A 14,859-nucleotide genomic window follows, 5' to 3' on the forward strand; every position below is an offset into this window, starting at 1 on the left:
ACCCAAGCACATGAAATTTGTTATTTTACCATAACAATAAAGCAAACAATGAGGGAATGGGTGCAAAGCCACAAGCATGCTTCAATGTGTGAACCCAAACAATGCCAAAGTTGAATGAAGCTCACATTTTGTTGAATAATAACAATTTCTTTGCATCGTTTTAGGGTGTTTCTTGTTCAGATGTCAAGAAAATACAAGGAAAGAAGAGAAAGAGGATCAGGTCAATAAAAGCTATTAAAGCAGTGATAACTTGTTGGCAGAAACTCTATATGCTAAAAATGTTTTAATTCCACTGTTTTGTGTTTTGAAATGCAAAACGTTTTTGGACAGACACCACAGATATGCTGTGTATACTAATGTATACTAAATGTGCCACAAGTTTTGACTGTTGGCATGTTTTAGACAGTGGCACAAATATGCTAAAATGTAAAAAAAAAAAAGCTAAACATTGTTCTGAATGTTTGCATCATTGCAGTGACACAAATATGCTAAAAGTACACATTTTCTAAAGTCTCCCTTGTGATACTGTGTCTGTGAAAAATAATCTATTAAGGGTGTACGGTGTAATACAATTGTTATTGTGTCAAAATAAAGGTATTTAAAATACACCTATTTGTATTGCTTCTTGTTTGCTTTTTTATAATAATAATTTCAGAATATACTTTTCAAAATTTACGCTTTTAGTTTTGTGCTGCGTTTGTACTAATGGTGGTAGGAACTACTCTTCTACCAACAGTGGTTCCTAGCCGGAGTTACTACAGCAGGACATAGCTGTCTCCTTTCGAGTGGAAACTACATGGTATTTTCAATCGGAGTAATGTGCTAAATGTGAATTAGTGCTGATAGTATTCCATACTTACATATTACATTTAAAGCTAGTATTTTCATAGTATTGTTAGCATTGTTCTATGACGACTATTGACGAAGTCCTACACACATTGTGAGTATGAACGCTGTCGGTTAATATTGTAAAGCGAAGTTCAGTTATTGTAGCCATTTTAACTCCGTTTTTTGAGCAAGTCCTCCGATTTGGAGAAGAGACATGGCTAGCAGCAGCAGTGTAGACATGGACCCTGATGTTGCTCGGAGGCTGTTTGAAGAGGGAGCTACCCTGGTGTTGCTCGGGGTTCCGCAGGGTACAGAGTTTGGCATTGACTGCAAGAGTTGGCAGGTTGGTCCCCGCTTCCGGGGAGTTAAGATGATCCCTCCTGGGCTGCACTTCCTTAACTACTGCTCTGTCAATCCACCGAGCTGCGGAGGAGAAGTTGGTCCAAAGACAGGCTTGTTCCTCAATCTCAAACCTAAGGACGTCCTCCTGGCGAACTGGAACCCCAAAGAGGAGGATCTGGACTTCTCTGCTTCCCAGAACGAGGAGGAAGTGAGCCGAATCAGAGCGAATCTCCAAGATCTAGACCCATTCCTCGGACCCTATCCTTATGAGGTGATGAGGAAGTGGGTGTCCCTCACAGACCGTCTGAGTGAGGAAGTGGCCATCAACTTACAGCCTCTTTCAGGTCGAGTATGTGCCTATAGCGATGTTGTTCCTGAGACTGAGTTCAGACACACCAAGGACCGTGCCGACCAGCCGAGGAACGACACGGCCTGCCAGACCATGAGAGAGGGTCTCGACAGGCTCCCCAAGATGAAGGAGAGGGAGGGGACACAGCTGCGCTTCTCTGTCATCCCGGAGAAGACTTATCCTCCTGGTGCCACGCCGGCACAAATCACTCAGTGCAGCATGGACCACACGTACGCCCTGGAGATTGTGATTGAGAAGAACCACCAGCAGAAGCCTCTTAACTTGCTCGGTAAGTGTCTAATTTTATGGGTAGCGCACGCACACACACCTTAAAGAGTGTGTGCGTGCGTGATAATGTTAATTCCTCTGATCGAATTAACATGCATTGATATAAACAATTATTTGTTCTTAGGTGAGCTGCAGTTTGCCTTTGTGTGTTTCCTTATTGGGAATGTGTATGAGGGCTTTGAGCACTGGAAGCGTCTTCTGTCCCTGCTGTGTCGATCAGAGGTGGCCATGCAGAAGCACAAGGAGCTCTACCTGGGGCTCATTGCTGTGCTCTACCACCAGCTGGGAGAAATCCCTCCTGACTTCTTCGTTGACATCGTGTCTCAGAACAACTTCCTCACCACCACACTGCAGGTACATACATGCCTTACTGGGTAGATCAACATGAAATCAATATTTAAGATTGTGTCCAATTAATGCCCCTAGTCAATTAACTACTAAGGGCCTGATCTACTAAGATCAAAATAACTAGTTCTAAATAGCATGTGCAAAATATAAAATTTTGTTTGCTGTTAGTGGGGTTGTTGCGTGTGATCTATTAAGTCTGTGTGTTACAATTAATAACAAGTGCAAATGTGGTGTAGACCGCCATATTTAAAAGGGACCTAGTATGCAAAACCAACTTTTCTTACTTATTGGTACCTGTTTTTCTGACTTTGGGATCTGCATAATTCCCGGAAATTTTTAATCAAATATTTATATCAGATATTTATAAAACAAGCTTGCCTTCCTTCCTACTTCCTCCAAACGAGCTGTTTGGAATTGGCCCGATTTGTGATGTTTTTTCCAATTGGTGACGTAAGTAGATTTCTCCATATCGTAAAGTTTTTGAGAGCTTTGCGCAAGTCTGCCATTGTAGTCCGAGGTTTTAGTCAATTAGGCCCCTTCTTTTTCTCTATCCTCTTGTTGCGGGGCAAACTGGTTCGTACATGCACATGCATCCTCTGCTGTTGTCATTTCTAATACAAAGTAGCGTATAGTTGTAACTTATATCTGATCAGTAGACTCCATATGGAAGCACTTAAAACTACAACATGACCGGCGGGGAAAAGACGCAGGAGAAGTGGAGGCACATAAATAAGACCGCCCACAAAACGACATATCCTGAAGAGACGGTCAGAAAGCGGTTTGAAGATGGTTTGTAAAACATTATGTATGCAACATTTTGACCAAAGAACCACCGTTACATTTTATATGGTGGGAATTAGGACTTAAACGTTTCCTTATTTTCACAAGGAAATGTTTTAAATGTAACAAAAACATCAAAAACAAAAACTATTTAAATTAGGTTTTTGCATGTGTACCATTTGCTGCCATGTTGGCGCTCATTTCCCTCTACATTTATGGCATCATATGGTCCAACCTAGGGCTGCACGATTATGGCCAAAAATAAAAAAACTATAATTTTTATTAATATTTAAATCACGATTATTAATAATGATTATTCCTTACGTTAGGTAAAACAGTGTTGGGGGAGGTTGAATGCAAGCCTATTTTGTAAGTTGTATTTAAATAATACATTTTCTATTGCTTGTCCCTTTCGGGGTTGCGGGGGGCGCTGGAGCATAGACATCTTATAAGTAGACGCAGCATCGACCGCTACTGCCTACTGGCGCTGACGAGACGCGGCGCCGCCATCTTGAAGTGGTGATTCGCTCCACTCAGTGCAATTCATTTGGCAGGAGCAATGAACTGTCAGCGCATTTGATTAATCTTACCTCACTGAATGAATACCACTGATTTTCACACGTTTTTTTGTCATACGTGTAGCAATGATAAAGGACGCATGTTTTGGCGTATTTTATTATTCATGGTTTGCTTAACAGCAATATAATATTCTTATATGCTATAAATGACCAGACGTCTGAGATCAAAACTGAGAATATAATCCCAGAGAAGGGGGGAAAAAACGGTCAGCTATTTTTAAGTTCAAGAAACAATATGATTAGGTTATATATACATGCGTATATCCTACATAAAAAATTGGGTTGGAAAGCTAGACTAAATTTAGACTTGTATAATACTGTATAGCCACTGTCCATCTGATTGTCTAGTTAGCTAACATATATTACCCCCCCTACACAATCTGGACTGTGGTCCTAACTTTTACCCCTGTTGGCTTTTACAATCTTTATCTTCATCATTTATTTCAACTTTGTTATTCAAGTATGACATTTTTAAATAAAATTTATTTCATTGACAAGCAATTCTATTATGGTCATACTCATGTTTGCTAGCAGCTACGATTTCAGTACTATTGAAGATCTTTGCTCCTTCTCAACTCTGTGGTAATATTCTTTTCACAAAATACAACCAATAGTCCGCTCATTTGAGCAGGAAAATGCTGAACACCAGCCCGGCATCTTTGTTTTCTACCTGTCAACTGTCAGTTTAGGCTGCTCACCGGCTCCTCATCACCACTTCAAGATGGCGCCCGAATTTCTCGCGTCTGTACTTGGAGGTGGGAGGAAGCCGGAGTACCCGGAGGGAACCCACGCAGTCACAGGGAGAACATGCAAACTCCACACAGAAAAATCCCAAACCCGGATTGAACTCAGGACCTTCGTATTGTGAGGCACATGCACTAACCCAGGGGTAGGGAACCTATGGCTCTAGAGCCAGATGTGGCTCTTTTGATGACTGCATCTGGCTCTCAGATAAATCTTAGCCGACACTGCTTGACACGATAAGTAATTAATAATTCCGCTGGTAATCACAGTGTTAAAAATAACCACGTATCAACCAGACTACAAAGCCATCAGCAAAACCTTGCAGCACCAGAAGTTGCATTAATGGTAAGATAAGAGACTTATTATACTCTAAAAATGTTGGTCTTACTTAAAAATCCACGCATTTAGTTGTATTCATTGTTAAAAAATATTATACTGCTCTCACGGAAATACTTTTTAAAATATTTGGCTTTCATGGCTCTCTCAGCCAAAAAGGTTCCCGACCCTACACTAACCCCTGGGTCCAAAATTTAGGGAAAAAAAATAGCAATCTATAGTCTGGAATTTACGGTATAACGTTTATTTAGCCTTTAAATAGTCTAATATAAAGGCTAAATAAACATTATACCGTAAATTCCAGACTATAGATTGCTATTTTTTCCCCTACATTTTGGACCCTGCAGCTTGTAAAACAGTGCGGCTAATTTATGGATTTTTATTTGCTGACGGCCATAATGCAATAGTTTTTAAAAACATATAATAATACATAAGGTGTGTTATTGTTTGTGCTACAGCGCCATGTTTTGGACGAGTTCACTCACTGCAGGTGCTGCACTGTCTTTCCATTTAGTCCTTTCAACAGGAAGTAGAAGTGCCATTCAATCTTGTAGTCGTCCATAGCATTACTACTCCAACTTGTATGGATTCTCCATTCATCACTCCAAGCAACGTTTGTAAGTTTTACAAAATAACTTAAACTGTTTATGCTTATTAAACCGGCTAATGTGTGATGTGTGTAGGAGTGTTTTCATGCATATTTGTACTTGCTATGGGCATGTAATGAAGATAGCATCGTTAGCAATAGTTAATATGCTAACACATTTACGTGTGTCTGCTAGTATAACTAACTTACAACGGCATTCTTTTTGTAGTGTTTTACATTCACAAATTCCTCAGTAAATTTACCAAAATGTCACCGAGTTATTGAGTCTGTTTAGCTGGTTGGAGAGCTGGTTTCCGCAGCTAGTGTGCCCATGACAATGGCTTCGGTTTTTTTTGATCAGCCGTTTTACTGCTGTGTTACAGGCACCGTTTGGAAATGCATCCGTCTCCAAATTGTCCACACCTGTTAACATCTAATAACAGCAGTGCTGTCTTAAACGCATGCAAGACTCCACGGAAGTGAAACGAAGTGATCGGCTGCAGCAATTGCAGGGAAAATTTTGTTAATGTTACTAATACTAATAATGTTAATGTTTCAATTCGGCATGGTGGGTGATAGAGTTTTGTGCTCAAACACAATGACCTCTGGCATGGACGTGCACGCCTTTCACTAAATTTAAGTGCAATCTCAACAACAGAATCTATTTTTAACACGCGGAAGGTGCGCTCTAGGAAGCGCTGCCCTGTTGTGATGGTGTGTCTGGAATGACCCAGATGCAAGAATATGCATATTGCGAGACATTTTTCATAGGTAATACCTCTTTATATAAAAAAAATAATTCCATTAAAAAAAAAAAACACCAGCAGACACCAAAACGAATGAATTGAATTTGTTTTAATCAGCCGCTTAAGTCATCCAGCTGCTATAAAATTATAATATAATATTGCTGAATAGACTTTATGTGTAATATTTTTATTTTTGGCAATACAACTACGGTATGTTGACACACAAACAGACAGAATAGTCTCTCTGTCTCTCTAAATCATCTGTCTTTGCAGTGCGGACACCAAAACGAATACATTTAATTTGTTTTAAACATCCACTTAAGTCATCCAGCTGCTATAAAATTACAAAATAATATTGCTGAATAGATGTTAGGGCTAATATTTTTTATTTTTGACAGTACAAATATGTTGACACACAAACAGACAGAATAGTCTCTCTCTCTCTTTCTAATTCAACTGTCTTTGCAGCAAGATTGCCATTTTTCTCACAGATGCTTCTTTTTAACTGTGCCAGTTTGCACACACATTTCAGACTTGTTAAATATACAGTAGAAGCAAAATAGCGGTCGCAAAACAGTTCCAGTCATAACAAATCACATTGTGAGTGATAAATGATTATTTTTGCATCTCCTCCTCCCAGTATTGTGGGCATTCAAATAATCAGCATATATTGTGCGTACACATTGCATTTCGGAAAGTCGTCACAGCGCTTCACTTTTTCCACTTTGTTATGTTACAGCCTTATTCCAAAACGAAATGAATTCATTTTTGTCTTCAAAATTCTACACACAACACCCCATAATGACAATGTGGAAAAAGATTTCATTTTTTTAGCTTTTTGCATAGTTACTAAAAAAACAACTACTAAGAAGTCACATGTACAAAAGTACTCATAGCCTTTGCTCAATACTTTGTTGATGCACATTTGGCAGAAATTACAGCCCCAAGTCTTTTTGAATACAATGCCACAACCTTGGCACACCTATCTTTGGGCAGTTTCGCCCATTCCTCTTTGGAGCACCTCTCAAGCGCCATCAGGTTGGATGAAAAGCGTTGGTGCGCAGCCATTTTCAGATCTCTCCAGAGATCGGATTCAAGTCTGGGCTCTGGCTGGGCCACTCAAGGACATTTACAGAGTTGTCCTGAAGCCATTCCTTTGATATCATGGCTGTGTGCCTAGGGTCGTTGTCCTGCTGAAAGATGAACAGTTGTCACAGTTTTGAGTTCAAGAGATGCCTCTGTACATTGCTGCATTCATCTTTTCCTCTATCCTGACTAGTCTCCCAGTTCCTGACGCTAAAAAACCTCCACACAGCATGACGCTGCCACCACTAGGCTTCACTGTAGGCATGGTATTGGCCTGGTGATGAGCAGTTCCTGGTTGCCTGGCATTCACGGCAAAGAGTTCAATAGTTGTGTCATCATACCAGATAATTTTGTTTCTCCTGGTTGAGAGGCTTTCAGGTGCATTTTGGCAAACTCCAGGCGGGCTGCCATGTGCTTTTTACTAAATAATGGCTTCTGTCTGGCCACTATACCATACAGGCCTGATTGGTGGATTGCTGCATAGATAGTTGTCCTTCTGGAAGGTTCTCCTTTCTCTACAGAGGAATGTTGTAGCTCTGACAGAGTGACCATCGGGGTTCTTAATCACTTCCCTGACTAGGGCCCTTCTCCCCGATCACTCAGTTAAGATGGCCGGCCAGCGCTAGCAAGTGTCCTGGTGGTTTCAAACTACTTCCATTTACGAATGATGGAGGCCACTGTGCCCATTAGGATTTTCAAGGCAGCAGATATTTTTCTGTACCCTTCCCCAGATTTGTGACTTGTGACAATGCTATCTCGGAGGTCTACGGACAATTCCTTCGACTTCATGCTTGGTTTGTGCTGTGCAATGCACTGTCAAGCGTAGGATCTTATATATAGACAGGTGTGTGCCTTTCCAAATCATGTCCAATCAACTTAATTTACCACAGATGGACTCCAATTAAGCTGTAGGAACATTTCTAAGATGATCAGTTGAAACAGGATGCACCTGAGCTCACTTTTGCGCTCCATGGCACAGGCTTTGAATACTTATGTGCATGTGATTCTTAGTTTTAATACATTTGCCAAAAGCCTCTAAAAATAAATTTCTCATTGTTATTATGGGGTATTGTGTGTAGAATTCTGAGGACAAAAATCTATTTATTCCATTTTGGAGTAAGGCTGTAACCTAACAAAATGTGGTAAAAAGTGAAGCGCTGTGAATACTTTCCAGATGCACTGTACACGAAGACAGACATGCTAACTAGATTGCTCTCTGTATTTTGCCCATTTAAAGGGGAACTGCACTTTATTTTAGGATTTTTTGAAATTTTGCCTATCATTTACAATCATTATGAAAGACATGACGACGGATGTATTTTTTTTTAATGCATTCTAACTTGTAAATAAAAGTCTGCTTACAGCGGAGCCAATGGACTGTCCTCTATTCCACACATAAAGCCAGACAATTTTTTTTTTTTTTAAAGCGGCAACGATACTCCTTTTTACATTTTATGACTTGAATATTAACCAAGTATTAGTGATATTGTTATTATAAGCGCTAAAGCAGATTAACTATTTATAGCGACGCCGTGATCACAAGCTTGTGTGCCAATGTTGACATGATCGACTGATCAGCTGTCTTTATTTCCTTGCTCCTCAAACTTTATTGTAGATCATAAATAATCCCTCTCACCTGGATAGAAGGACGAAGACGTAGGTAATTTTTCATCTAAATGGGAGTATATCAACATCCTAGCTGTCGGCATCCTAATGACAGCAGACATTGTACAGTAAGTTATGTTTTATTATGTTTGCTGGCTCTCATAAAGTCTGCAGTGAGCAGTAATCAGTGATGTAGCATAAATAATAACAAACGTGATGGGTTTTTGAAACTAATGCGCCGCGTATGCTTAAAATTATAAATACGAAAATATTAAATGTTATTATAAATATGCCTGTTACGGTACTACATTACATATACAATTGCATCATGTATACAAAACCTTAATGGAGGTGTTTGAAAGTTTAAGGGCTTTTATAGGCAGAGTAGAGCGGCTTCCACATGCTCCATTGTAAGCGGATGTTTGATCACATTTATTTACTATTTAGAATGCATTAAAAAAAAGTCTGTCACCTTGTTTTTCATAATGATTGTGAACAATAGATAAAATTCCCCCCAAAAAGTGAAGTTCCCCCTTAAGAGAGACAATCTTCAGCGCATGGGCCTAATAGTTCAGCTTTGTGTGCTTTACCAACTTTGCACCTGTTTTAGCACACGCAAGCATTTCGTAGATCAGGCCCTAAATCCCCTATGGTGAACTAACCACTGTGGTCATCTAATTTGTGCCTGGCCAATAAACATTGTCATTACCAGCTGTGATTATAGTAAACCTTCAGATGTAGTGTTTTGTGTTTACTTTGCAGTAGCTGCATTTAAAGAATCACAAATAGTCAGCATCCAAAATAATTACCTACCTCGACACGCACTTTAAAATGTTGGTTGCGTGACTCAGCTTTTGGCGTGAAGCTGATGCGTTAGTTACACTTGCTGTGCTGTTGTCCACAATAACAATTTCTGCACATTAATGTGGACTAAGGAGTTTTTTTCCCTGAAGGGTATCCCATTATTGATTCTGTTGCTGCTGTTCTTTTCATACAAGTCATGATTTAAGTAAATAATTAAAGTTGCTTTATATAGTGAGTTTTCAAATTTTCGAAATAACGTGCTCCCAATGAATACCACTTTCTTTGCAATTTAGTTATATAAATGCCCCGGCTATAATTTTAGCATTCACAGTAGTTGCTTAAAAAAAGGTTCTCTTTTAGCTAAAGAGTAGGGTTTCCGCTTGTATGCTATAGTTCAATGCCTAAAATGAAAGACTAACTTGACTCTTTCTGTTAGGACTTTTTCCAGTTTGCCAGTGGGCCGGGAGTGGATGGCACGCTCCGCAAGCGAGCGGAGAAGTTCAAAGCTCACTTGACCAAGAAGTTTTCCTGGGATTTTGATGCAGACTTGGATGACTGCGCGCCTGTGGTGGTGGAGCTACCTGAGGGTCATACTGTGGACTGAGTTCACACTTATAATGAGCACCAGGACCCTGAAACATGGTACTGTGTCAAACATACAACTTGTGTCAACCAAAAGTAACCTGTACAGTGTCTTGTTGTGTGACTTATCTGTACACGCCAACTATGCCACCTGGTGGTGAGGTTAAAGTAAAGCCGGGTTTTTAGACTACAATGCGTTGTCTTTAACTCTACCAAGGAGGCAGTTTTTATTACAAATATTCCGTCTGTTATGATGTATTAATTACAGCTGTTACAATGAGCTCAGTTGACAAAAAGCTTAACTGTTCTGTAAGAAAACATGTTTTTACTTTGTTGTGGGAACCATTTGCACAAGTAATCTAATTGTGATCAGAAAAGGCATTATTAAATGGGATTGACTGATGTCTACAAAATATATTTTAATAAAAAAGTAGTGTAGTCTAGTTAGAAATGAAACCGGCAATGTGTCATATCGGCCTTGGCCACTAGATGGTAGTCATGGGTTTTAAAAAAACACTAGTTGGTTCATACATGATCAATATTTTTTTTTACAGCACCTTCAAATGCAACAAAAGCTTTACAAGGGGTATGCCAGGGCAACTGGACTACTGTTAAAACATGACACAAAACAAGCAGCAGTACGATTAAAATAGAGAATAAAACTAAAACACTCGTAAACACAATAAGAGGAAAATAAATTAATAGATCATGCTTTGTCAAAGAGGAGAACGTTTATGACAGTATATAGATAATGTTGATCATGATATTTTACATTGAATAAAGGTTGTTTTTCTAAGTTCTGTGCAGACTAACTTGGTTGTGGGATTTTTCACTCTTACACAGAGCTGCCGTAGCTCCTAAAATAGGTAAAACAGCAACAACAGCTGCTGCCCATGCAGGGGTTGCCTATTGGATTTTTTTTCATAGGGTCCATAATACCTGGTGTCGCCTATGTCTGCATGGATACATGATATAACCTTATTATATGCACACTGCTTCTGTCCATTCAGCATTAATGTCCTTTGTTGTAATTATTTGCTTCAGTCAACAGTTCCATGAACTTTATCCTTGATTTTATGTAAAAGTAGAACCCTAATGTAATTATGTGAATGGAAATAACACGAGTGTTGATAGACACGTAGTATCCACCAGGACACATAATACCGGTTATTTGGGTTATAATGCTAGCCTCTTGCTGATCAGATTAATATTGTGGTCCGGTATCAGACCACAGACTCCCCATGTGAGTTGTTATTTTCCTTTCGTATGCAACTTAATGGAGCGACTGGTTTGGATGAAATGGCAGGAAACCTGTAGTAAACATTTGTGGGCTCTTTTTCCTGTCTGAGGTTGAAATGGGATGTTGTCAGTGCACACAATATCCAGAATGACACAACTGGGACATATTTAGTGGTCCAGCCCCTCTTATAGTGATGGAATTACACTATACAGCAAGATGACTCAATTGTGCCACATCTATTCACCTCCACTGCAGTGCCCTGCTATATTTCTGGTGTTGTTTGTGGCATTCACTTTGAGGGACTGGAGTATGCTGTTCTATTTGTGGTAAAAAGTTTCTCCATTAGATGTATGCTGGCTGTTTGACCTCTGGGCCACAAGGTAGGCGCACATGTCCTGCCTACCGTGCACTCAAACACACTGCTTGTTCTAACTGCACTAAAAACAGGTTGTGTGACTTCCTGACTAAGCATTTTAATATGAATTATTTGTGACTGAACGTATCTGCTGTTTCACCATGGGTGTATAGTACCTATCAATTATTCATGCACTTGTGCTTTTTGAACACTCATGTTCTTCCAAAACTTAACATATTTTAGTCTTTATACCGTGCACTGCATGCATATGCATATGAGAGATATTTGTGATTGTACAACACAGTCGGCCCAATATCTCATGACAATTAAACCAAAGAATCAAAGAATGGTTAGTAAAATACACAGTGGCCCAATCCAAAAATCTGAATATTGTTTGCAGTGTGACGCACATTTACATATAGGCTCATATTTGAAGCGATTAAAGTACTCAACAGCACCAATTTTTGGTACTCCTGTGTGTGTTCATGTGTTAATAAACGTTAATTTTTTAATAATAACATCTCATTTTTAAAAAACATTTTACAACTGTATTGTCCAGTTATATCTTGTTGGGGTTTTTTTTATTTTTTTTTACACGTCTTGAGTCTCACTGCTCACTGCACTGCTCCCCTGTGGGGATGGGTCAAATGCAGAGAATAATTTCACCGCACCTAGTGTGTGTGTGACAATCATTGGCACTTTAACTTAACTTAATTTGAAAGTACTATGTAGTAGACTTTGTATGCAGTTGCAATTCCAAGACGTTAGATGGCAGTAGTATATAGGCTGCAATGTGTTGCTTAGTCAGGAAGTACATTTTGTTGGGCCCTGCAAAGTGTTTGTACTTTAAATACTGTATTTATTAAGAGTTTGCTGTTAGATTGTAACATGCATCTTAATTGTTTAGTTCAGTTCAGTTTCAGTTTATTTCGAACATGCATACAATACACTAGTGCATCAAACAATTCCAGTTGTTTCATTACAGCATTTCCAAAAAGGAGTAGGAAGAAGCAGAGTTTATTTAATCCTACCCCAATTTTATCCAATTTCCTTGTTCTCTGTAACAGAACAGTGAACATTAAATAATAAATAAATAATTTACCATAGTAAGCATACAAATATTAAATACATAAATCATATTTGTCTCAATAAAAAAAGGAAAGAAAAAAAAGGGTTCAAGATGTTCATCATAAGTCTTATTCTGTGTACTTTGTGAACACTTGTAGTTTGAACAGTCTCTTAAATTGAATCATATTGGTGCTTTGTGTGACTTCTTTCCTTAATCCATTCCATAATTAAATTCGGCTTACTGATATACTAAAAGTTTTAAGTGTTGTACGAGCATACAAATGTTTTAAATTACATTTTCCTCTAAGGTTATATTTCTCCTCTTTTGTTGACAAGAATTGTTGTACAATCTTGGGTAGCAGGTTATAGTTTGCTGTTCATTTTAGCTGTTTGCAAATGCACCAAATCCTTGAATTTCATTATTTGTGATTTAATAAATAAAGGGTTTGTATGTTCTCTATATCCAACATTATGTATTATTGTAATTGATCTTTTTTGTAACACCGTTGATGAATGAAGCGCACATTTGTAGTTGTTTCCCCATATTTCTACACAATTACTCAGATATGGTAACACTAGCGTGCAGTAGAGAATACGAAGTGATTTTTGGTCTAGAACATGTTTTGCTTCATTCATTATTGATGTGCTTCTTGCTACTTTATGTTGTATATTTCTTACATGACATTTCCAGTTCATTTTATCATCTGTTATTACACCCAAAAATTTGGTTTCTTTTACCATTTCAATATTTACTTAATCTGTATTTGTGTTTGACTTTCTCTTCTATTGTTACCAAATAGTTAAAGTAAAGTACCAATGATTGTCACACACACACTAGGTGTGGCGAAATGATTCTCTGCATTTGACCCATCACCCTTGATCACCTCCTGGGAGGTGAGGGGAGCAGTGAGTAGCAGCGGTGGCCGCGCCCGGGAATCATTTATGGTGATTTAACCCCCAATTCCAACCCTTGATGCTGAGTGCCAAGCAGGGAGATAGTGGGTCCCATTTTTATAGTCTTTGGTATGACTCGGCCGGGGTTTGAACTCACAACCTACCGATCTCAGGGCGGACACTCTAACCACAAGGCCACTGAGCAGGTAAATAGCATTATTTTAGTCTTACCGAGATTCAAAGATAGTCTGTTTTTGTCAAACCATCTTTTTAATTTGTTCATTTCTTTTGTTATTATTTTTATTATTTTATTATTTGTAGTTTTCATTACCAAATATGGAGGTGTGAAAATGTTCATGTAAAATCCCTAAAGCTAATCAGTGGCATGTCTATTGCAAATCGAATGTTACTTAGCATTGACCTAGCGTAGTATGTTTTAGTGTTTTCTGTCTCAGTTCGACTGAGTCCGCTCCGTGTGCTGCTTGAGTACTTATTTCCTCGCTAAATGTTTGAGCCAGCCAAGTACTACCGGATGTGACGTCACATGCAACAGATAGGTTTCGAAATATGGCACGGTTTGATTTTACCAGTATTGCTGACAGAATTTGTTTGGTGCCTATAAAAGTACAAAATGTGCTACCTATTCCTATATATTGAACTGAGGTGCAAATTATATCGTCAGCTGTAAGATTAATTTTTAATTGACAATTTATAATCAGCAGCTGAAAATGGAGAGTCCTCTAACTTTCTCTTCCTCGTCTCACCTTTACCTGGGCTTACTGACAGAAAAAGGAAATTTTACACTCTTTGGCCTATCATTTTCAGCCTATAATATTGATTTCCACCGAATCCAAGCCATTAGTTTGTTTTAACCGTCTCAAAATAAACTTAACCAAAGTTACATTGCTGCCTTTTTTTAAAACTTAAAATCAAATTATACACAAATTGGACAACTCAATGTTTTTTGGGTAATTTGAGGGAACTTTATTTTATTTTTATTTAGAGTTCCTAAGCCAATGTTGACTCAACACTCAAAGTAACAGGAATTAGTTTTTAGTATTTTATAGTGGAAATACTTATGAAATAATCCAGTAATTTTACTTGTGGCCTTCTCATGGCCTGCAGAAAATTTGGACCCCAAATATTTAAACTCCAAAAACAAGCAGGATGTGCCTGGGCAAGGATAGTTTCGCTGTACTTGATGACACTTAGTTTGGTAAAAAATATTTTACAGGTAATTCTATAATGCATTTATACCGATTCAGTGGAATGACCCATATACTATATTTCAAACCTAATA

General features: G+C 38.5%; 1 protein-coding gene across 1 annotated transcript; it reads left to right on the top strand.

The window, feature by feature from the left end:
• Positions 1–724: 724 nt before the first annotated feature.
• Positions 725–10,798, top strand: aar2 (AAR2 splicing factor). The gene is made up of 3 exons (XM_062052083.1): positions 725–1,808; positions 1,932–2,161; positions 9,857–10,798. Exons 1-3 carry the CDS (start codon positions 1,043–1,045, stop codon positions 10,022–10,024), a joined length of 1,164 nt encoding a protein of 387 aa, XP_061908067.1. The 5' UTR covers positions 725–1,042; the 3' UTR covers positions 10,025–10,798.
• Positions 10,799–14,859: the final 4,061 nt, after the last annotated feature.

This window comes from Entelurus aequoreus, linkage group LG07 (assembly GCF_033978785.1).
Source record: "Entelurus aequoreus isolate RoL-2023_Sb linkage group LG07, RoL_Eaeq_v1.1, whole genome shotgun sequence".
NCBI classification, from domain to species: Eukaryota; Metazoa; Chordata; class Actinopteri; order Syngnathiformes; family Syngnathidae; genus Entelurus; species Entelurus aequoreus.